The sequence below is a fragment of the Enoplosus armatus genome, chromosome 11, assembly GCF_043641665.1.
Source record: "Enoplosus armatus isolate fEnoArm2 chromosome 11, fEnoArm2.hap1, whole genome shotgun sequence".
In the NCBI taxonomy this organism is placed as follows: domain Eukaryota; kingdom Metazoa; phylum Chordata; class Actinopteri; order Centrarchiformes; family Enoplosidae; genus Enoplosus; species Enoplosus armatus.
In genome coordinates, this window is record NC_092190.1 from 1,273,513 (window position 1) to 1,297,041 (window position 23,529).

At 44.6% G+C, this 23,529-nt stretch overlaps 1 protein-coding gene across 2 annotated transcripts; it reads right to left on the minus strand.

The window, feature by feature from the left end:
- Window positions 1-287: 287 nt before the first annotated feature.
- slc37a1 (solute carrier family 37 member 1) lies at window positions 288-20,834 on the minus strand. 2 transcript variants are annotated; one of them, XM_070914342.1, is made up of 21 exons: window positions 20,737-20,834; window positions 19,094-19,273; window positions 14,989-15,070; window positions 14,305-14,449; window positions 14,056-14,134; window positions 13,721-13,856; window positions 13,488-13,564; window positions 12,799-12,965; window positions 12,438-12,490; window positions 11,405-11,479; window positions 10,377-10,415; window positions 9,802-9,924; window positions 9,074-9,164; window positions 6,980-7,042; window positions 6,731-6,816; window positions 5,961-6,009; window positions 3,999-4,072; window positions 3,828-3,906; window positions 3,386-3,483; window positions 3,035-3,099; window positions 288-1,990 (listed from the first exon to the last, which is right to left on the minus strand). In XM_070914342.1, exons 2-21 carry the CDS (start codon window positions 19,147-19,149, stop codon window positions 1,975-1,977), a joined length of 1,653 nt encoding a protein of 550 aa, XP_070770443.1. In that variant the 5' UTR covers window positions 19,150-19,273; window positions 20,737-20,834; the 3' UTR covers window positions 288-1,974. The 2 variants fall into 2 exon arrangements, with proteins under 2 accessions (XP_070770443.1, XP_070770444.1); XM_070914343.1 differs by lacking the exon at window positions 10,377-10,415.
- Between the last annotated feature and the right edge of the window lie 2,695 nt (window positions 20,835-23,529).

Below are 23,529 nucleotides of genomic sequence, written 5' to 3' on the forward strand. Positions count from 1 at the left end.
CCTAAAGCTCAAATCAGGCATCATTATGCCCGTAACCTTCCCAAAGAGTGTGTGTGTGTGTGTGTGTGTGTGTGTGTGTGTGTGTGTGTGTGTGTGATTTCTAGTCTGCCCGTGTCACTGAGTGGGTTTCTGTCTGTCAGGAGCTTACCATTTCTGATGACACCTGCCACCTCCAGCTGAGCCTGAAGGCCACTTCATGCCACGAACTGGACCGATTTAGCCGGGCCAGTAGTAGTAGCACGCCGCAAAGAGGGCCATCAAAAACACGACCCCCGAAAACAATCAGGTGAAGAAAACCAGTGGTTTATTTTGTTTTTCCCGCCACAATACTTTTGGAGTGAACTATCCCCCAAACCAAATTCATTTGTAAAGAAACAAGGAAACATTTTTTTTTTACAAAATCAATTGCCTAGCAAAGAGACAAACGGCAAACAAGGCACACATTGTTTCAAGTACAAGGCTTACCACTGACACATAAATAAATACACACAACATGAGGTCTTGCTCTAAGGAAGGCATAATGTTGTCTCAATGCTACCACCACGTGTATATAACATTACCAGGTGTTTGTATGTTGTGGATTTTATTCTAGTACAGTTTACAGCCAATAAATTAAACAGAACACAGCGTTCAATTCACTGATATTCCTTATTTTACATTCTGAGAGAAGTCCAACTGTTTTGAACACTAACCTAATTTACCGACATTGCACTGCAAAATATATCCACATGAGGTTTGACAAGTTAGTCATCGAAATTTACATTCATACTTTCCCAACCCACCCACAGACAGAAAAAAACAAAACACACATTATTATCTGCAGGTTTTATATAAAAATACAACTTTGGTGCCTTCATTTCAGAACAAATTCAGAAAAACAAACAAACAAAAACTAAATCAGAAACCACCACAAAAAAAACCGACAGGAATAACTTAAATGACTTTCCAAAATAAGTTTGTTTAAATTACAACGTGATCCCCGCGATCTCTTTGGTTACAGTAAGGCAAAAAGGTGACGCGGTGACGCGACGACAGCGGCGTCCACACAGCATAGAGGGGGCTCGGTAGTGGTCTTGGCCATTCACACATACAGCATTACCCAGAATTTAAAGTTGGTCCCCAATGCATTTTTTTTTTCAAAGCCTTAAAACATGAAATTTAAAAATGTCGATAAAAACACGTACTTACAGACGCTGTGTTCCTGTAATTCTAGATAATGAACACTTCCTTGGCCGTCGAGTGTCATGTTTTTTTTTACCGTTATGGGCAAAAGGTGCACACAATTCTGACACGCAACATCAGACACATACTTAGAAATTCACAGATACCACCACTGAATAATATCAGGAACTAATGGATCCACAGGGATTCAGGGGCTCACGTTTGGCGTAGAGCGGCTAACTATAGGAACGGAGTCTGGCTTGGTCGGCTACTAGCTAACAAGCTACCAAGCAAACTTTCCCACTGAATTAAAACGGCTGTTACACAACATGACGGTCATGTTGTCATGAAAGTTTTAAAGATTGCTATCCAAAATAAATAACTGTGTAGTTCATCTAAAGTCCTAATATACATATCAAAGTAAGGCCAGTTTTCTAAATCTGCCAGGTAGTGTGTTCAAGCTCAAATTGGCTGCCGTAGGAAAACAGGTCGACCAGGGCGAGAGCTGAGAAAGAGACAAGGAAGTATGAGCTACGAGTGGCCTTTCTGTGTGCGTACAAGCATGTGCAGACCTGGAATCTGCTGCAGCTCCGTTTGGTTCGCCGGCCACAACCTGGGCTTCGGTTCTTCCTCAGGGACGAGTCGAGTGCAGTCTTGTATGCAGCCAGCTACTGTAGTGCGCACACGCATGTTGCTGTATCAACATGTGTGAGTGTGTTAGTGTGCTTGCCAGGAAAGTCCAGTTACCGTCAGATCCGCAGTCCATTTGGGGGGGGGGGGGGCTTCGACAAGGAGGCAGTGCAATCAGGGCGCTCAGTGCTCCTTCAACCTGTGACGTAGAGACAAACATTAACACCGCATTGAGAAGTTGGGTGTCGTTAATAAGCTCTGTGAGTACTGGACTTGACCGTCCTCGAAGGAACGTTGTGCACATTTTTTTTTAACATTTTCGAGAAGTAAATCAGTTACGTTGTGTCCTGGCTTCAGAGCATTTGATCGTCTTCCAAGTCGGGAAGTCAAAGTGCTGTTTTTTGAGTTGAGTGATACTGTGAACTGAGGCGTGTTGCTGTGTTTAAATTCGACCTCCCTGTTGGGAAAGATGCGACCCGGTGGCTCTTCAGAATGAAATCCAGGCAACATGTCTGATCCGCAGTTGCACCAACGTGGCGGCACACGCTGCGAATGCGACATGGTGTGTCCATTTTAACATGGATGATAGACTTAAAGGTGCAGGAGGCAATATTATTGAATTATACTTTCGGTTGAAATAACTCATTCTGACCATTGCATGTCACTAATAATATCGAAATGAAGGGCTCCCGCCCCCTTTTGTATTTAGTCTTTTAAAAAAACTGGACCAGGTCTGGACCAGGACCAGGTCAAACAACCAAGGGTTTATTTATTTATCATACAGCCAGGCTGCTTGGACTATTAAGACGTGTGTATGACAGTGAAATTAAAAGAAAATCATAATACGGACATAGAATTGTTTTTTTTTAATGCAATGAATACAATATTTCAAAATCAGTGGGCTACTTCTCCCCCTTTTTTTGTAATTGTATGTGGGTGGGGGTCGTCAGAGTACATACAATGGTAAAATAGGGGTCCCTTAAGAAAAAAGGTTGGGAACCACTGCTATAGGCACTGCATGCACACACTGTAATGTCTTCTGTCAAAAACACATCATAATAATAATAATGTGTTTCAAGTTATAGTTGCTTTTGAAAATAACGATTATAATATAACAATTTTGACCCCCACAGTCCAGCACTGGAAGATGAAATCTAACTGGTTCACAAATGTGGATCTGGGAGAAATAGGGGGGGTGGGGGTGAAGAAATGCAAGGAATGCAAGGAGAGAGGCAGGACTTACTCCACAGCGGAGATGGGACGGGATTGAGTTGAGACCAGCTCCTTCGCCACGAGCCGGAGCAAAATCTGAGCATACACACACACACACACACATCCACAAAGTCAAATATTAGTTTGTGAAACATATTCCTATTGTGTGGCGCTGGTGTCAAAACAATTAGCAAAAAAAAAAAAAAGGCTCTTAAAAAGCTCCGTTGAGCCGAGGGGACACAGTGTGTGGCACAGTAATCTGATCCAGCGTCAGTACAGAATCATTGTTTAAGAACAATCCATTTACAACCACTACTATTATTGGTGATGGCATCTTTTGTTGTTCATGTTTTTTTTTTGTTTTGTTTTTAAAGTCACTCACCAACAGAGCGAGGAAGTCCGCAGTCATCAGCATGTAGAAGACCTGATCCCAGCCGCCTGTGGACAACAGCCCGGCCAGCAGGGGGCCCAGCGCCGCACCTGACGGCATCAACGTAAGAATCAGAATCAGAATCAGAAATACTTTATTGATCCCCGGGGGGGGGGGGACTTTACAGTACTGGTGCTTTGTTTGTCGGACAGGCGAATATCAACATTGCATGAGAAAGCGCTACGCTGGATCGAGGAAAGACAGAAGATGTGCCAACGTGAACGGCACGAAAAGGCGTACGTCTTCAGTAGGAGCCGATGGGCTTGGAGCTGAGTGCTACAGACAGGGTGGGGAAGTTTAAAACCTATCCGTTAAGGAGTTTTGTCCTTTGGTAGGTTTGCTCGGCGTTCTTTACTGTGTTTGGTTCCAGCACAGGAACCTCTGTGATACTGACCTACAGATCCTGTGCCGTCGATGATGGCCGTGACGGTAGACAGAGCTCTGGCGTTGCCTTTCAGGCTCTTGTGGGTCCCCTGGGGGGGGGGGGTCAAAGGTCAGAAGTCAAAAAAAGAAAGAGTGCAGATGGAGTTCGTAATCACGTACAGAGAGTTAAAACCGCGCTTACCAAATCAGCGGACACTGCAGTGGTGATGAGGGAGTAAGGCCCGTTGACTAGACCTCCACACACTAGCAGCATGCCTGGGGAACACACACACACACACACACACACACACACACACACACACACACACACACACACACACACACACACACACACACACACACACACACACTGGGTGAGTTATATCTTGGTCACACTGGACATTTTTTGGATTTTATCCTTCGTCTTCTTCTTGGAGTAAAACAACAACGTGCGTTATGGTAATTATCCTGCAACGGAGCTGCCGTTGTTGCTCAGCAGCTGCGCCTCGTCTTCTGCTATTATCACACAGTGTCACATAATGACATTTGCAAGACCCTCCCCCCTTTCAGAACATTGCGAGGGTAATGAGCCGCAGCTGTGGCCGCCGCGAGCTGCAGTGTGTGAAACGAATTAAGAGGCGACGGTGTCTGCGCCGAATGAGCCGCTGGTGACCATTAAGGCCCGACCAATCAACCGATCGGCGCTGAGGAGCCGTGCTGCCGTTACGTTTTGTGGTCATGTCACGTGAGCTCATTAATCTGGAACCCGTGCTCAAGTGTTGCTATTTCTGCAATACGACATTTGTTTTACAAAACCGAGCCGAAGATAACTAAGCCGAAGAGACTACAACTAAGTCTGCCCACAATGCCACACAGCATCAGCCAACAGCAGGCCCTCTTGATGAACACTACCCAACGTTCAACGTATGCGACGTTACGTGAGTTTCAATTTATTGAAACATGAAAGAGAAGAGCTTATGGACCCTTTTAGTGCAGTTCGTCGTGATTTTGTCGCGGTGTTAGCTGGAGGCACAAACCTCCCAAAAAATATCATCCTGCTGGGTTGTTGGGTGCCAGAATCGAAGGAGTAACGGGTCCAAATTTGAATTTCAAGCAGACACTGCCAGTCAAAAAAAAAAAAAAAAAATCAAAGACGACCACGGACGAAAAGGACTGGACCGAGGCGATCGTCAAAACTGCTCGTGTTTGTAGCTCCCACTTCATATCACGTTAGGTTAAATGAAGTGTTGTCTGTTGGAGGTACGGATAACGTCATGTGTCTAAAGGTTGTCAATCATGTCTGATTGCGATTCCTATCTGAGCACTTCCAAGCCTCCGTTAAAGGTCACTCCACGACGTCCCTGTGGGAAGTGACCCACCGGATAAATGCGTCTCACTCTTCACTTTAAGTGAAGCACTTTTTTTTTTTCTTTCTTTCTTTTTAACTCCTCACAGTTCAGCGATCTGAAGTGTAATTCGAAGGATAAATACGGACCCAGGCTTCTAGAAATCGCCAACGCAGAGGCTGTCAACCACAGATGTGTTGCTGCCACCACGACAAAAACAAAATATTGGCTCAGTTTTCGTTTTAACAAGGTCTTTTTTCTTCATTCTAAAAAAGATACTTTTCATGTTATTACGCCATATTTTCTTATCATTACAAGACTCCAAGTTATTTAGCTTTAACAATAAACTGTCTCTTTATTATCACAGCAGCAGTATACAGTACATGACTCATGAACCATAGAGCTATATGATTGATCCACGAGGCAGGATGTTAAGGTTAGGTTATGGGGGCATGTGTTATTATTGCGTGTTGATTCGGTGTCTGCTATAGTTCAGAGCAGTTTTTACTGAATCAAATTAAAATTTCAACTGATCCTAGGCATTAACTAAGCCGGCAACTAAATTAACTTTTCTAATTCTAATGTCAGTTTATTCTAGACGCTAGTTTTCATCTGTAGTCCCACTAGTGACGCAGGCCACTTTAAATGGTTGTTTACTGTCTTTAACAATGGATTAATCATGTTGTGTATCAAAAACATCTACAGCTGTTCAGTCATAGGATGACGTAACATGAAGAAAGTCTAGGCTACAATGAACGAATCGTCTACTCTTCCAGCACTAGCTCGGACTTGGTTGAGGGGTGAGGGCTGGCTCTTACCGATGGTTGGCCCCAAGCCGAACTCGCTGATCATGGAGAAGCCGTACAGCTGCGGGACAAAAGACAGAGCACGACATTTTCGGTCACCATTCGTAATTCAAGCGTCTACACATTATTACGTTCAGCTCGAGTGAAAAGAGGGTATCTTTTTCATGTATGTCATAAACAATAGACACTGTGTAATCAGTCTAATGCTTCACTGCGAACAAACACACATTTAGTTTCAGCAAAATATGTTCGCTTTACGTGCGGGGGGAGCTGCTTTTCTTCCTTTTTTAAGCCCCTTAAGCTGCTCAATTATGATGTATTTATTAGTCAAGAAGTGGAAATATGGGTCTGAAACCATAGGCTGTGTATTAAGATGGCCGACGCGTCTCCACTGTGCAGAAATGAAGCCAAACTGGTGACGCTGTGGTATCAAGGTCCCACCCATACACCCGCCCGAGCACACCACAGTCAATCCCAGCTGTCAATCATGACGTTTCACCATGTTTTTAAAGGCATCAAATAACTAATTAAAACCAAACTGATCAGAAAAACACTTGAAGAAACACCAGCGTGATAAGAACTACCTGAAATGACAGAAACCATCTTTGGGGAAAAATGTATTTGATTTCCTTCTAATATGGAGGGGGCGGGGCTTGTGACCTATACTGATGGAGACGTTTTGGCATCTTTATGTACAGTCTATGGTCTGAACTTAATCTAACAATGTTTGCAGTCACTGGGCTTGAAGTTTTGACTCTGACTCTGTGCAGTGGAAAACTTACCGTGGGAGCAGCCAGCAGCAACATGACTGCACAGGTGGTGGCTCTCTTCCCCAGTTTATCAGAAATCACTCCAGCCAAGATCCCCCCTGTGTATGCGTGTGCCCCCCCACACACCACACACACCACACACACCACACACACACATACATAAGAGAGGGGCAATGAGTCACTCATACTTAAATGCACACAAGTAAGCAAATACTGACAGTAAGTGAATGTGGGAAGAAAAAGTGAATAAAAAGCACTTACCCACTATGCCTCCCACATCAAACAGGGTGGAGAGATCCGCAGCCTTCTTGGCATCTAGGTGAGCTGACACACGCACACACACACACACAATAATCTTTTATTTCGAGTGGTGGTAACAAAGCGGGCTGGTCTGCCCACACATTGCACCGCAGCATAATAACAATGTGACATTACTCAGACGGCCACAGAGAGCAGACAGGCCTGAGATCCCGTATCAGCTCGGCGGTCGCATTGCAGATAATGTTACAGTGAAAAAAGTGCCCAGCGAGAGGCCTGTCAGTCCCCGCACGAGCCTCAAGTCACACGCACACCTTTTAAGTCAATCGACAATTGAACAAGTTGGCCTCATGTCTGAAGAAGGAGCACCAGACGACCACAGCAATAATCAGACCAACACTCTCTCCCCATATTTTCAATGTTTCATTCATTTAAACTTCATGGGTGAATAAATGAATATCCAGCAAAATGCCTTCCTCACACAGCATGCGGGCAAATTAAGAGCCCCCCCGCTAAGCGTCCTGTCATAAACCAGGCAGCAATAATCGCTCTCTAATAAATGTTACATGATGAAATGGATGAAATGAATCAGTGGATTCACTGTAAGTGGTGTTCATCCATTTATCCATCCATGCCAACAGCGTGCGTTTGGTTCTTACCCTGTTTCAGCATGACGAACATGATGGATTCACGTAATTATTGCGATTCTTATCTTCAATCTGTTTTTTTTGTAACAATGTTATGTTGGCGAAATGAAAAAAAAAAAAAGGTGTGTGGGGGGGGGGGCAACTGCACCCGGACAGCCGGACAGCCGTACAGCGAGCGCACACTGGAGTAACCTTGTCTTACCCCATCACATACCATGTCACATTTATACGCGGATGATACTGTACTGTATTGCCGACTCTGCTCAACTAGCTGTGGAGAACCTGCAACATTCCTTTAACGTTCTCCGAGCTGCACTTAATGATCTTAAAACTAAGTTTATGTTCTTCTCTGGAGCTAGAGATAATGGTGGCAAAAACATTAGTATTCCCACTGTACAAGGATCCAGTATTGAGAGAGTTACGGAATACAAATCCCTCGGTATTTGGATAGACGACAAATTCACATTTAAATATCACACAGACAATCTTGCGACAAAAATGTGTTTTTTTACAAATAGAAACAGAACTAACTTTCCTATATTTTGCAGGAAAAGGATTGTTGAAGCTGTTTTTCTTTTTGTTATGGATTATGGTGATGTAATTTAAAGGCCTCTACTCATAAGCCCCTATCATTCTGCTGGTGATGTTTATAGCACTCGTCGTAGCGTCCGATACAAAAACGTTGGGTGGTCTTCTCTGTCTTTGTATTTGTTTATCTATAAAAAGGCCCTTATTGGAAAGTTGCCATCTTATATCACATCTATGCTAGAGTGGTCCTCTGGTCCATATCTAACTCTGTCTAATGACTTTCACTGGAAGATCTGCTTTTTAGTTTCTAAGCTCCTGGAACTACCTGGAACTCAAAGCACCCTAAAAAGAAATACTTCTGATACCCCTCTGAATTGTTAAAAAAACATTCAGCTTCTGTTTGTTCCTGTTTTAATTGAATCTACTTGTTTTAAATAATGTTTTTATCTTGTATCTTATCATTTTTGTATCTTTTAAATGGGTTACTCGACATCATTGTAAATGAGGGCCAGCCCTCAAAGATTTTTCCAGTTTAAATAAAAAGGTTACCTTTAACCGACAGACTACAACAACATGGCCGAGCACTGAAAAAACATCACTGGTTCACTAAAAACATTGAACCAGTGATGTTGGCCAGTAAATTGCACACTGAATTGATTCATGAGACTGCCAAAGATTCCCACTCCTCATGACTGAACGAAAGCCGGGTGCATAAATTTTTTTTTTACCAGTTTGGTGTGTCAGTTAAGAATTGGCACAAGCAGATACAGAACATAACATTGTACACAGCGGATTCAATGAAATAAGCATTTTTTTGGACGTTATTTTGTTTCGTTTCAGAAGTGAAAATCCGGTGGAGAAACAAGTAAAAATGGAGGAACAATAATGGCAACAGTGGCTGCAGTTCTGCTCCGGCCCTCACCTGCTTTGGTGATGTAGAGCGGCAGCCAGAAGAGGAAGGTGTAGCTGACCAGCTTGGCAAACAGCAGACACAGGGAGAACTCGATCACTCCCTGCGGAGGGCAAACGGCGCACACATTAATACTGTGACTGAATGAGACCTGCCCAGCTCAACTGCCCAGCTGCAGTGAAAACCCTCCAACAATAACGACCTATTGGACCCGGTATGATACAGAGGATCGCTGCAAACCGCATCTTAGAGATCGTCTGACATTCAAACCAGAAAAGAATCTGCTCATAGACTCCAGGGTTTGACCTGGAGCAGACATTGGTGCTGGTGCTTTTGAGACGAAGCTGCTGATAGATGATATTTTGAGCAGTTATTCTGTGTTTACAACTGACCGTTTTCGAGCCGTATGCTTATCAAGCTTAAAAATACTTTTAAAAAGTTCTCAACTGAAAGCCAGGCTAATAAAATGATCCAGTTCACCCGGGTGTCCAGAAACTCCAACTCCAAATGAATGATAATGTCGCCAACTGCTGGATGTGTAAATAAGAGTTTGACAGAACTTTACTTAAAAGGTGATGTGTCACAGCTTGTCTCTGCTGCCCCCAAGTGGCCAGAAAAATACGTTGTTGCAGGATTAAAGTAATGGCATATCTGTGATGTCTCATTTGCTGATTTTGTAATTCCACGGCTGTGAGTAGAAAAAGCAGGTGTTTTGGATGCTGCGTGTACGTGGAACTGACTGGTATGCGCAGGGCTCCCATGAAGCTGATGGCGGACGGCTCCGATTCCCTCTTCACCACCACGACGGGCTGCACGGGGACACACACACTGTCCCTGGGCAGCAGCAGCTCTGTGTCGTAACTCTGAAGGAAGGAGGAGGAGGAGGAGGAGGAGGAGGAGGAGAGACAAGCAAGGCAACGATCAGGGGCTGCAGGTGTAACTGGTCTTCTGTCCCTGCGTGCACCCAGTTCGCCTACTAAATCAAAGAATAAGTCAATAGCCAATCATTCGCAGAGCCTTTGGGTGGGGTTTATGTTTCGGAGATTTTGAACCCAGTTCATGCAGGAACTTGAATGGCGACTCCTGACATATCAGAGTGACAATGAATGAAAGAGAAGAAGAGAGGTAACCCAACTATCATTCAGGTTCAAGAAAATCTGAGGCTGAATGCAAATGCACTTGTAGTCCACGAGTACAGAGGGCTGCCTAGATCCAAAAACATTTGGATTCAGCCTGAGAATGATCAACCCACTCGTCCACCCCGAAATCTGACTGAAGCAACCACGAAGCACCTGGAAGCACTGAAGGAACTGACCTTCCTGTATTGAACACTATGCCCGTCACAGTGGTATGCCTGAATGGATTACAGTGACATGTTAAAGTGCAACTTACTCTATGTTACTACATTGGTGGGAAAATCCACCCTCTGACACTCGGTTAAATGTCATTGGTTTACACAGTTACCGGTTCATTAGGTACACCTGGACAAAAGCCAGTCAATAGAGCGCTGCGGGGACGGCGTGTTTTTGTAGGCCAAACCCGGGAATGTTAGCATCGCCCCTGGTTCCCTCCACAAAAAGCCAGTGGGATTTTGGATTATTGCAGAAAATAAACTCTGTGGCAAAAGCGTTTTGTTCAGCAAGATAATCGTCACTAATGAACACCACTTTTGTGAGTTTTGAAGCATAAATGGAGTCGACAGAAGTAAAAAGCTAACGTTAGGCTATAAAGGAACTACAGCATGGTCACGTCACTTCAACGTCACCACCGCTGAGCTGAACTTTTAAAGAGAATATAGATAGATACAGATATACAGACAGACGGATATAGAGTATAAACACAACGAGCAGATGATTTTCCATGTTCGGCATGAAGACGTTTAACGTCCGTCTGTGGTCTCATTTAGCCGCTTGTTAGCCATGTAAAAGCTTCAAAATTCATGTGTGGGGGTATCTACTGACATCTTTTATGCCGTCGAAATCTCGTTAAAACCTTATTTCAAGCATCTAACCAAAAACCCATTCAAAAAAAAAACAAAACAAAACTGACTTCCAAACCAGGGAACCAGAAGCGTAAAAATGCGAACTCATTCCAGGGTTTTCGGACTCGCTCCTGCAGCGCTCCATTACTGGACTATTATTTGATTATTTTTGAGGCTGTAGTTTACTGGCGGTCTTGTATCGAATGTTATTGAGAAGTCTTTCGGGTTGTTTCTCTTTTCAATGTATGTGTGTTTTCAGGGGTTTTAAGGTCATGTGTGACAGAAAAATGTGGACATATACACAGACGGGAGCATCGCATGTACAATATATAATGCATCAACATACACACAGTGACACACACCTGGGCTTTGCTGTCCTTGTATTGCAGATACACCTCAGCGTGTCCATTCACGCCATTCCAACTCTTGGTTGTAACCTGCTCGACGAGACAACACATCACATCATTACTCACACCAGTTCCGGTTCATTAAAGGGTAAGTCTGGTGGTAGTCTATATTTTTCTCAAAGCTAATCCCATGAACAGGCCGAAAAACCAACAGTGCGTCAGTCCACCTTCTCAGTACTTTCTCACGTCCCAAAACCATTGGTTCCATGATTTCAAAAAGGCTCTTTTATAGCGTGGTCACAAAAGCCTTGACAATCACGGAAATTCAGGGATAATGATAATCATAGGAGATAGTGTGTGTGTCAGCACAATGCATATTCATGACTACCGCGTGTGTGTGTTGACACTTCAGTCAGCTGCTGCCTCAGAGAGAGACACCCAGGTGGAGACTGTAGCCATGGTGACTGTTGCCACGCGTCATGTTTCATGCTGCCTTTACACTGTAGATTAAATATGCTTTTTTTTTTTTTTTCCCCAGTCAGGGATCGGGGAGCCGTCGTGTCGTCCATCTTTATATACAGTTATTTACTCACAGCATTGACCAGATTCCCTGACCTTCTCTGTCTGGAATATAAAGCTCTTCCCAGTGGGTGTTAATACCTTTTGATGCATCGATTTTGCTCCAAAAACAGGCATCTTTGAGATGTGGTGACTTGGTAAAGCCCGTAACATGAGATTCACATCATTTGTATAGAAGCACCTGTGTTTGCTATGCTTCTCCCCTCATGTATTAAAAGGTTTTCTCTTTCATTTGGCCGAACAATCAATCGAATTATCATTGAAATCGCAATACGGCCAAGTGCAATCCTATTATAATTCTACTATACGACAAAAATCCAGCAATGGGTGTAAATCCTGAAGTGATCTGAAAGACAAACTAAATACAAAAGGAAGAAGGTGATTGTGTAGAGAAAAACAAACAAACAACAGAAAACAGGGGGTGTGTGTGTGTGTGTGTGTGTGTGTGTGTGTGTGTGTGTGTACTCACACTCTTGCCTGGACAGGAATTTTGAGCGTACATGCTTTTCAGGTCATTTGGATCTGGAGAGAGAGGGGGGGGCAGACAGGTTAATGGGACGCTCCTCCATTTACAGCTGGAAAATCTTCAGTGAGCCACAGACAGCAGGCTGCCACAGCTACAATATGGTTCTTTCTTTATGTACTGAAAATACCTTTGACCTTTGACCTTTGCGCAAGCCCTTAGAGTGGGACTTGGCGCTGTAAGTGGACACTCACTTCACTGAGGAGGAAAAAGACTAAGCCCATGAATGTGTCTGCAGCTGGACGAGGAGCTAAATCCTCCACCCACCACATTGTAGCCCTCCAGCCAATGAGGGGGCTGCACTCACGCTCAATGAGGAAGAGGAAGCAGACGACGCCCATGGCCGCGATGATGAGCCCCGGTACGATGAAGGACATGCCCCAGTTGGAGGAGACCCAGTAGCCGGCGATCAGAGAGCCCAGGATGTTTCCCACTGAGGTGTGGGAGTTCCACAGCCCCATGATGAGTCCACGCCTGTCGGGGGAAGACGAGGCGTTAGTGACACGGACGCGTCAGGGCACTTTTCATTTCGTTCCTCTTGAGAGGCAAAAATGCTGCCGTTTCATTAGTTTAAATGGGCTTGCGGCAGAGAAATGCATCGCACCCCCACTGACTGAAATGCAGTGCTTTTCCCCTCTTTGCCGAAACGGGAGGGAACCGAAAAAGAACAAATCGAAACATTACAGCGGGTGAAGCATTCCACAGAGAAAACATCCAACATGGCAACCACTAAAAAAGAAAGGAAAAGGTCTTAAATGTCAAATGGGCAGGACACAGTGATAAACTGTCCTTCAGTGTCACTGCATGTAACTGCTGTGCCTCTGCACTCGGTAAGACTTTCCCTTGTGTGCAACCTGTCACTTTGTAATACCGTAAGTAAAATCAGCCGACAATAGCGGGTTTTCCTGGCGAGTGCGCCTTTGGTACCTCATTCGTCACCTGTATCGGGTGGGACAGCTAACTAGTAGTTAGTCAGAGTCACTGAGGAGACCTTACCTTCCTTTTCCGAACCAGTTCCCGATGCAGGTCACGAGACTGGGCCAGCCAGTGGTCTGGACCAAGCCGTTGGCCACCTGGAATCGCAAGAGGACGAATGAGGACAGCGACGGAGGTATTTAGCCACTTTCTTGGTTGACTGTGTATATTATCTCGGGGATATAAACCTGTGACCACGTACTCCTTGTGTACGTGTGTGTCTCTTTAAGAGGTGTTGCTACGAGGCCTCTCACCTGGACAAATACATAGAAGCCCAGGCTGTGGATGTTGTAGACGTAGCCCAGTCCGAACAGGCAGGTGAACAGGCCGCTGGTCAGCATGCCCACTGTGAGGTACAGCCGAATGGGCAGGCGCTCCCCGATGATGCCGCTGCACGGGCGCACAGTGGTGACATCACATTAACCACAACAATAAGCTTCGTTTCACAACCTCCACCGAGGAGAGTCGGTGTCAGGTCGGCTTGTTTTGTCTGGTACAAGTAGGCAGCAGGATAAAGACAACGCAAACACGGCGAGGGGTTTTGCGGGACTCGTTAACAGTGATGATCCGGGGTCTTGCCAGGTCTCACCTGAGGTACATTCCCACTGCGTAGGCACAGAGGAAGGAGTAGTCCATGGCTCCCAGCAGCTGTTTGTAGTTCCTTTTATCTGAGAATATAAAGACGAGAGTTTGCACAGCTCAGGACAGTACGTCAGCTTGTTTATTGGTCTTTATGCCGCCAGGTTCGGGTTCTTCCCTGACCAAAGCCGAGCTATGCAGCTCAGCATCTATAGTACACCTGAAACCCTAAAATGTCAAGAGTCAAGCAGATACAAACCAAAAGGCTTCCAGCTACAGTCCATGTCTGTGTGGAGAGATGGCAGGGAGGGCTGCTGACTGCCGCTGCCACTGCCGCCGCTGCCGCCGCTGGCGACCATGGTGGCGAGCTCGCTGACAGACGAGCAGTTCTTGTGGAGCTCGCTCTGTCGACACAAAACAAGCGCATCGTTCAGTTAACAGGCACAGGCTGAACAGGCTGAGGTGTTCATATTTAATAAAACACACACACATACACACATGAGTTGGCATTTTTGCACTTACCTCGGGTTCCCTAGTCTGGAACTCAATGGGTTTCTTGAATGGGTTTTTGGTTAGATGCCTGAAATAAGGTCTGTCCTGTTCTAATCCAGCCTATACTCCACCAAATCCACCAAGTTCAGGATCACTATGTACCACGACAACTCACAGAAAAACTCCAGCCCTTTTTTATAGGCTAGACTGCGTGTGAATTCATTCAGTTTTTTGGGGGGGTCACTAGTTGTGTTCTACACACCAAATCTTAATGGACAATGCCAGTAACACAAGAGTCCCTGGACAAAGCCTAAGCCTGGCCTCTAAATAAGATTCTTATGGATGGGAATTTCAATTGAGTTTAGTCTTTGGTCTCAGACTGGGGCTTTAGCGCTGTCCAGGGAAGTGGCTCGGGGGTGTGTGGATGCAGATGTAGATGGGCACGCGTTACCTTGACGATGCTGATGGGTTTCCTGGAGAGGTGGAAGCTGGTGTAAAGCAGGAAGGTGAGGGCGAAGGTGAGGGCTCGGTACCTGCAGAGAGGAGACACAAGAGGGCGGCGCTGAGACCTGAGGGACTAGAGAACAAATCCAGTCCAGCCCCCCACCGAGTCTGAACCATCTGACTCCTCTTTCTTTTTTTCTTTTTTTTACACAAGCTTGCTTATCTCCATTTTCAACAAGACACACTCAAAAGAGATCACTTCAGATTACTCCGCATGTCAAAAGTGGCCACTGGCACAGCAGGCAAAGAAAGAAAAGCAGACGGTATTTAGGGATATTTGTGGAACATTAACAGATACTGAAAAAGGTGTGTGGCTGACGTTGTGCCTCTCCCGGTCCGATTATGCAACAAGGAAACACAGATATATAACTTTGACCTGTTGCAATGTTGCGAAATATTTAGGTGCACAGAGAACGAGCCTGAATGACACATTCAGTGTTTGATGAGACTATTATCCTGCAAAGAGACACCTGCGGCCATGTTTACGCTCGTTTTTGTGCTGGTTTTTTTTTTTTTTTTTATGTAGAAACCTGCCAGAAACCTGCCTCTCTGTAGCACATTAGGCCGGTTTTTCAGGCTCTTTAGCAGGCACCGGACAAGGACCAAGGACGCACTCTTGTGCAACAGCTGGACAGCGTTCTGGTGTACGTCGGCGTGTGCCCCGAAACAAACAAACAAAAAAGCTGGCAAGACACCGCTCTGACCCAGCTGTCGCTTGACAAGCCTCAGTGTAGCACGCGGCGTACCGTGTGGTAAAGGCTGCACACTTTCACGGTTGTTTCGTAAACAGGACACCTCAAGCAAAAGGGCCCTCGACAGTTCAAACCAAAGTGGCCATGCATATATACGCACGGCAATTAGGGCTGAACAATGAGTTGGGGTTTGTTTCGTTTTTTTCTTTTTCAAAATCGCAATTTGAATGATAATTCTATCACGCCAATCACAGGGACAATTATCAGCCTCTGCAACACATTGTGTGCTTGTGCAAGGACATGGTTCCTCTTCAAACTGTTGACAGACAGGGGCTTTGCTGTGTGAACCATGTCCTAGTAATAAGAGTTCAGAGTGCAGCAGTAGCCGCCGCTTTACGTTCGCTGGTTCCAGCTTCTCAAACGTGAGGGATCTGCTGCTTCTCTTCGTCGTCTACGACAGTAAATGAAGAATCTTTCTCACTAAAGGTGAAATCTACAACTTAAGTAAGCTTACTTAACCAGGGCGGGTTTTCGACGTTATGCCATTTACCGCATAGCCGCCACGAACCTTTGCTCCAACTGCATTTAGCTGAAGGCGCGTCTTTTACTGAAATGCAAATCTGCTCTTGCACCAACACGAGTTTGGTCATTTATGCCAATTTCCTTTGCTAAAGAATACCAGGAGAATTCCCAGCTAGTACGGACAAATCCCAGTAATAACAGGGTGTTAACTGCAGTGACAGACACCTTTTCACTTGTAATTCCCCTTCTCGTCCAAAATGCTCCACTGCCTCGGTTAATACAATCCCCGTCTTTTTTTCCATTTGTTTTTCATTTGAAATCTGGAAGTACTAAGGGCCACCATAAAGGATAAGGCTGGCGATATTCTACATGATCCCATGAAAAGATCCATAGGGGCTTTGGACTTCGACAGCATGAATCCTCAGTCAACGTTGCACATCATGAAAAGTGCTGAATTCAATTAAGAAATAACAGGAGGAGGATACGGCAACACGTCATTATCAAAGGTCAGCCTAGAGATATTTTGTATGCTTCTTAAAATCCCAGCGATCACGGAGGCTTTCCGGCCACACAGGCCTCAACAAAGTTCAGCAGCTTAGTGTGGACGGTGGAACTCATTAAACCTCTTCAAGGCCTCTGGATACCTTAAGGCTGGACACCCCTAAGATTTCTTGATTTCAAGATTCTGGTGATCAGTATGATTTAGGAATGTGTTTATTTTACCCCTACTTCTCACCCTTTGACGACAATTGTCGGTTACAGCCACAAATAAAACGTTTATATCGTATCAGGGAGATTTAAAACCAAAGAATATGTTTGGATGTTAAAAAAAAAAAAGGCAACCATCTTCTACACTGTCCTTAACCTTTGTGCTTACTTGTGAAAAGTTTGGAGATGATCTGGGATGCTGTGGAAACTAGAAATGTCAGGCATTCCCAGCACACCAGTAATGTCACGTGACTATGTGTCTTATCTACCGTGGAGAATCTGAACATCCGGTTTACATAACGGAACTCGTGTTGACTGTTGTACTTGCTGATGTACAAAAGACTCATGTTTGATGAGGGAGTTCAGATATTGACATACAGGCGGAGCCTGACCGACAATCTCCCGTCCCTTCCCTTGGCTGGGTCCATATAATATAATGATGGTATATGGCTGCATTTATGTAGCCCTTCTATCCATCTATACTCTGTGATCATTGGACGAGCCGCTCTATAATATAATAATATAAACATTTAAATGTCTGCGCTGTAAAACACTGTAGAGGAACATGGCAATGTTATGTTTTGTTTTGGGGTATTTTATCTAGCAAACTGCACCGTCCAGTAGGTTAATGTGGCAAAGCGACAAAACATTAACGTTAGCATTTTAGTTTAACCACTGCTAACACTAGCTTTCAATACCAATGCCGGCGTGAAGCCTGAGCGAGTTTCGGTAAAAGATGCCATGCCATAAAACATCCTTTTTTTCCCCATATTTGTACTTTGAGAAGGTACTTTTCTTTTCATTTATACCTGCACTGATCGATTATTCTTATTTTAACAAAAAATGACTTTGTGTAAAGGTGCCGCTTGCGCCTCGCCGGGCAGGAAACAGCAGGCGGACAAAGTTAGCGGCTAGCTGGTGAACATAGTGGCGCATTTAGCAGTTAAAGAGACGGATGTTTGCTCTCAGGAGTTGGTGGTGACCAAACCACAGCTACAAGGAGAGTGAATATTGGACTAATATCCATCGGGTGGACACAAAAACTACTCCAGATGAATGCTAATCCTGCTCTGCGCCTGCTGGATGTGAAAAGAAGGCACTGTTTGCGAAACACGTTCACCGTATCAACTTACTACACAATATTTCTATGCTGTATTTACAAAGTATACCGTTTCACAAAAGAAGTTCTCAGGTGTCAAATGTTGTGTGAACAAGTATCTGTACAAGAACTTTGCCAAGATGAAATTTGAAAACACCAAAGACCGGCTTGCCATTACATTGCAGTGTGATAACTAGCCAACTTAGCCTCATAGATATTAAAAGATCCTTTAGACTATCATGACATACGTTTGTTTGCCCCCCCACCCCCCATACAAAAGTATTGTTGTATACTTTTGTTATGGTCAACAAATCCCACAAAGAGAGCGAAACCAACAACGTGTTAGTCCATTACTTCCCAACTTCCTGTCCGGCCTGTACCACTCCGCCCCCAAGCCTAATGGTTTTTACTGAAGACTTCTGAAGACTACTGAAGAGGTCAAAAATATATAGTTAGTTTATTTTTTAAAAAAATTTAAAAAAAGAAGAGCTAAAACAGCTGGTCACTGTAGTTAAAAAAAAGAAAACATTAATTTAAGAGGAGGAAATGGTGCATTTGTTGGGGACTATTTTCAGCGGAGGATTAGTCCGCATTTGGTTGCTCTGAGTGAGTATTTCCAGGAGCAGGAGGGTGTGTGTGTCTTAAAAGGCTAGATTTGTTTTATCGTTGGATTTTGTTCATTTGAATTTGCTGCCTTGCGTGGAGCACTTTGTAACTTGGGCTCTACAAATAAATTGTTGTATTATTACAGATCGTTGTTGGTCACAAGCTAGTACATTAAAAGTACATTACCTCCAATGTGACTGCTAGAGGGTGTGTTTTGTCAATCTCTGTTGAATTCGGTATTTCCTGTTCTCATTTAGCAGTAGCAAATAGCATGTGGATGCTCATGCAAAATATCCAAGAGGGTGAATGATGACCAAACAGTGAGCTGAAATTCAGATGAAAGACTAATATGTAAAGAGACGACACCCACTTACACACACACACACACACACACACACACACACCAGAGACAGATTCAGACTCACCACTGGTCCCTGTTGAAGGACACCAGCAGGCGGATCCCGGGGGGAACAGCGGCCATGTTGGGACGCGGGTTTGGGCAGCTGATGCGCGAGCTCACGAGGCCGATGGGGCAGAGGAAGTGGCGCTGCCTCGGGTCATGGCTGACACAGTGGGCGCCGGAGGTGGACGGAGATATCAGGAGTCTGAAAAGATGATGAGAAGAGAGGGAGGTTAGCCCTTACCCGCTAGCCAGAGTGCTCCGACTGAAACCGGGATGTTGTGGCATGTGAGCACCTCATCCAGGTTTCTGATCATTCTCGGCGGTGCATATGCGCATGTGCATCCTTAAATCAAGTCGTTATAGACTGCTGCAGGAATGAGCCCTAAAACCCGGACATGGAAAAAAAAAATCCCATTGGCTTTTTGTCGTGGGAACCGGGGGCAATGCCATCTTCCTGGTTTGGCCCCTATTGGGGGAAACAACGTGACGTAAATAGCGGCACCCTGCCTAAAAACTGAAAAACTGCTACAAAAAGGTCACGCGAAGGTGTTTTAAATCTGTTCGAATGCCGTTAGTGGATTTTCTGATATAAATGCACAAGATGACGACGTGATATTTAAATCACCGTATTGTCTAAAGTGCATTGTGTTGCCGAACGGAATGTTGCCATTGCAGTTGCGTTTGCTTTGTGTATGTATACGACAGCTGCACTTAGGGGACCTTTCTGGTCTTTGGATGACAAATATCTTTCACTACCCAGATTTTACAAGCATCGGGGGGGGGGGGCTAAGCATCCGCTGCCTCTCACATCCACTTGCCTTTGAGCAGCAGCAGCAGCAGCAGATCTTGAATGCCACATGCCATGATGGGCCAGGAACTGCATTAGCTTGGCCTGCATGAACACCCCCTCTGTCTGCCACAGTAGAGACCAGGGAGCGGGGCCACGTTCCAGCCAGGATATCTCTGCTTATCACTCATCGCAGTGATTTTTCACTGCGACCAATATATTCAAATCTCATGGGACATAAATGGCTTCCCTTGAAGCGTCATCTTGTGGTAACTTGGGAGACTCCACGGCTCCACTCTGAAGGTGCAGCCGTGACCTCACCAAACCAGTGGCTCCTGCTGCATCTTGGTCGGCTGGCTTTTCTGGTTCCCACCGAGCCAAAGTCCTGATGACCACAACCCAGCCAGCACCACAGACCCGACAGCGAATCTACGCTCCACATCCCGCATTTTATCCCAACACGACTGCAGTGTTTGCCGAGGCTGAGACGTGCGTCTGTATCCGGAACTTCAGACGTGGACTGTTTGGACTATTGAGCAGTCATTTCCCCCGTATTTACCGCATTTAACATTAGCCGTATCACACGTCGAAGAGTGGTGTTAACCATTATTGGAGCGAGTAATCAGTTATCAGCGCAGTTATCAGTAAAAAAAGATAAGGCTTTATCAACAGAGAAACCTTGAACGTCGCTAAATCGCATTCCCTCCGCTGGAAACAATGCAGCGGTTAAGTCGCAGGGCTAGCGCCGAGCTTCTCGCATAACAACAGCTAGCCAGACCACATCGCGGGCCGGTTCAGACGCAACAACCGACAACCGTTGGGCTCGGTCCCGGTGGCCCGAGTCGCCACAAACACCCAATTTCTGCCGGTGAGCTTACCCCGACGGGTTTTTTTCGGTGTCCGTTTCTGGCTTCAGTCGCGCGGCGTATCCTCCACTTCCTTGATGTGCGCGAGAGCTAGCGACTGTCACCTCAGGGCCACTCTCTCTCTCTCTCTCTCTCTCTCTCTCTCTCTCACTCACTCACTCACTCGCTCTCTCTCACACACACACACACACACACACACACACACACACACACACACACACACACACACACACACACACAGCTGGGCCGGCCTCCGCTCCCACTCTGCTGCTCTGACGTCATCTACGGCTCGTGCTTTATTATTGTTAAAAATGATACAATGATAATAATAATAATAATAAGATAGTTACTTTATTATTGTTAAAAAGTATATAATAATAAGGTAGCTACTTTATTATTGTTAAAAAATAAAACAAGATAGTTACTTTATTATTGTTAAAAAATAAAACAAGATAGTTCCTTTATTATTGTTAAAAAGTATATAATAATAAGATAGTTACTTTATTATAAATAATAATGATAAGATAGTTACTTTATTATTGTTAAAAAATAAAACAAGATAGTTACTTTATTGTTGTTAAAAAATATATAATAATAAGATAGTTACTTTATTATTGTTAAAAAATATATAATGATAAGATAGTTACTGTATTGTTGTTAAAAAATACATAATATAGTTACTTTATTACTGTTAAAATATATAATAATAAGATAGTTACTTTATTACTGTTAAAAAATATATAATAATGATAAGATAGTTACTTTGTTACTGTTAAAAATAAATAAATAAGTAAATAAGATAGTTACTTTATTACTGTTGAAAATATAAAAATAAGATTTTACTTTTATTAATGATAAACAAGTTCAAGTTAAAGCTTTCAAAATTAAAAATACTCCTAGGAGAAGGAGACAGGGACATATCTGCCGCATGCCACAACCTGAGGGACAGAGAATTACCTGGACACACACACAGCACGCATGTTGGGGTCACTTCTGAGGACATTGCATAGACTTACATTCATTTCCTGGAGATTTACCCTAATCCTAACCACAACCACTACTTGCCTACCACTGACACCCATAAAAAATCAGCCTTTCCCAAGCGGGGGACTCAGCTTTTGCCCCCAGTTGGACAAGCTGTCCCCAATCAACCGGCCTCTGAAATGTGTCCCCAATGGTAGCCTAAGACACACGCACACATACAAAATGTATATATATATATATATATATATATATATATATATATATATATATATATATAATTAATGTATATCAAACCTAATGTGTTAATGTTCATATTACTGTACTGTCCAAATATTTGGACAAATTGTATTTCGATGCTTTGGCAACATTGTTTTTCACGGTAAGTGGTACAGACCGTCCCGTCCTTCCTTGTGTTTGTGGTGATTTCGGCCTCCCCCTGACCTTTACCCTAGCGCCGCATCAGAGTAACATTTCCTCCTGTGATTCTGATCACGTGGCATTTGCTGAGAGACGTTCTCTGGCCGTGCATTATCGAAACTTGCATCGTTAGGCGTACCAATATTGTGACGAGCCTGGCAGCCAAAAAAAAGCTCCCAAAAAATGGACCATTTGTAACACTTTATAAACCCATTGTAAAGGGTGCCTTATTAGAAAGTGGTACAGATTGTTTGTTTGACTGCAAAAAAGGTCTACTTTCTAAAAACCCTTCCTATAGCAAATCAGGCAACTGCCCAAGGCCCCCTTACCCATATGGGTTCACACCAGAAAACCTGGGGCCGGATAGTGTGATTCCAGCATACGAGTGCTGGGGTAACATCAATTTTTGCCTCAGAATCAGAATCAGAATCAGAAATACTTTATTGATCCCCGGGGGGAAATTGTACAGTACCGGTGCTCCCATTCAAGAGTAGAAAGTAGCATAATTTAGAACTAAAAGTTAAGGGCCCCCGGTGAGTCCTATTCCTGGAAACCTGTCTTTGATTGAAGATCTTATTATCATGGACTTAACGGTCCAATCATTTTCTCAACTGTGGCCTTAGTGAACGGTTTGGATTCTCATCACTTCATTAAGTGAGCATCAGAGTGTTTTTTGATTTGAGCGTCACGCGGGAGGTTGAGCAGGGTTGGTGGGTTCGATCCCCGCCCCCCCCGTCATGTCAAAGTGTCCTTGAGCAAGACACTGAACCCCTAAGTTGCTCCCAATGGAGGCCCAGCACCTTGCATGGCCATTGGTGTGCGAAAGGGTGAGTGGGACCTGATCTGTAAAGTGGGAATGGTTAAGGTGAGACCATTTACCATTCGCTTGCAGGCCCCCCCATAATCGAGATAAGTTAAAACTAAAAGTTTAGGATCTGACTGTCGTGACACAAGAAGCTTGGGGTGAGCAGCGACCTTACCTTACCATCGCTGGTTCTTTTTATACACTGTTCCTATCAGATGCACATATTTGAAGCTCTCTGATCTCAGACAAACCCTTGTGACGGATGTCTACTGGCTGAAAAATCTGGAAGCACACTGTGGAGCTACTGTCGTCATAATATGAGCTCGCGCGCTGTGTGATAGCGCGTACAACTGTAACAGCATGCAGCGTGTTGCAGCCGTGGCAAGGAGAGGTAGCTTAGCTTGTAAAGCCCCTTTAAGTGATTGCAAACCCAGAACAGAGCTGGCCTTCTTAATCAGTCTGTCCAGTTTCTTCCTGTCGGCAGCTGAGCATGCTGCAGCCCCAGCAGACCACTCCATAAAAGGAGTGCCCCCTGCACTCCAAAAGACCTGAGTCTCCTGAGCAGGTAGTTGGAAGACAAGTGTTTATGGTTGTTCTGT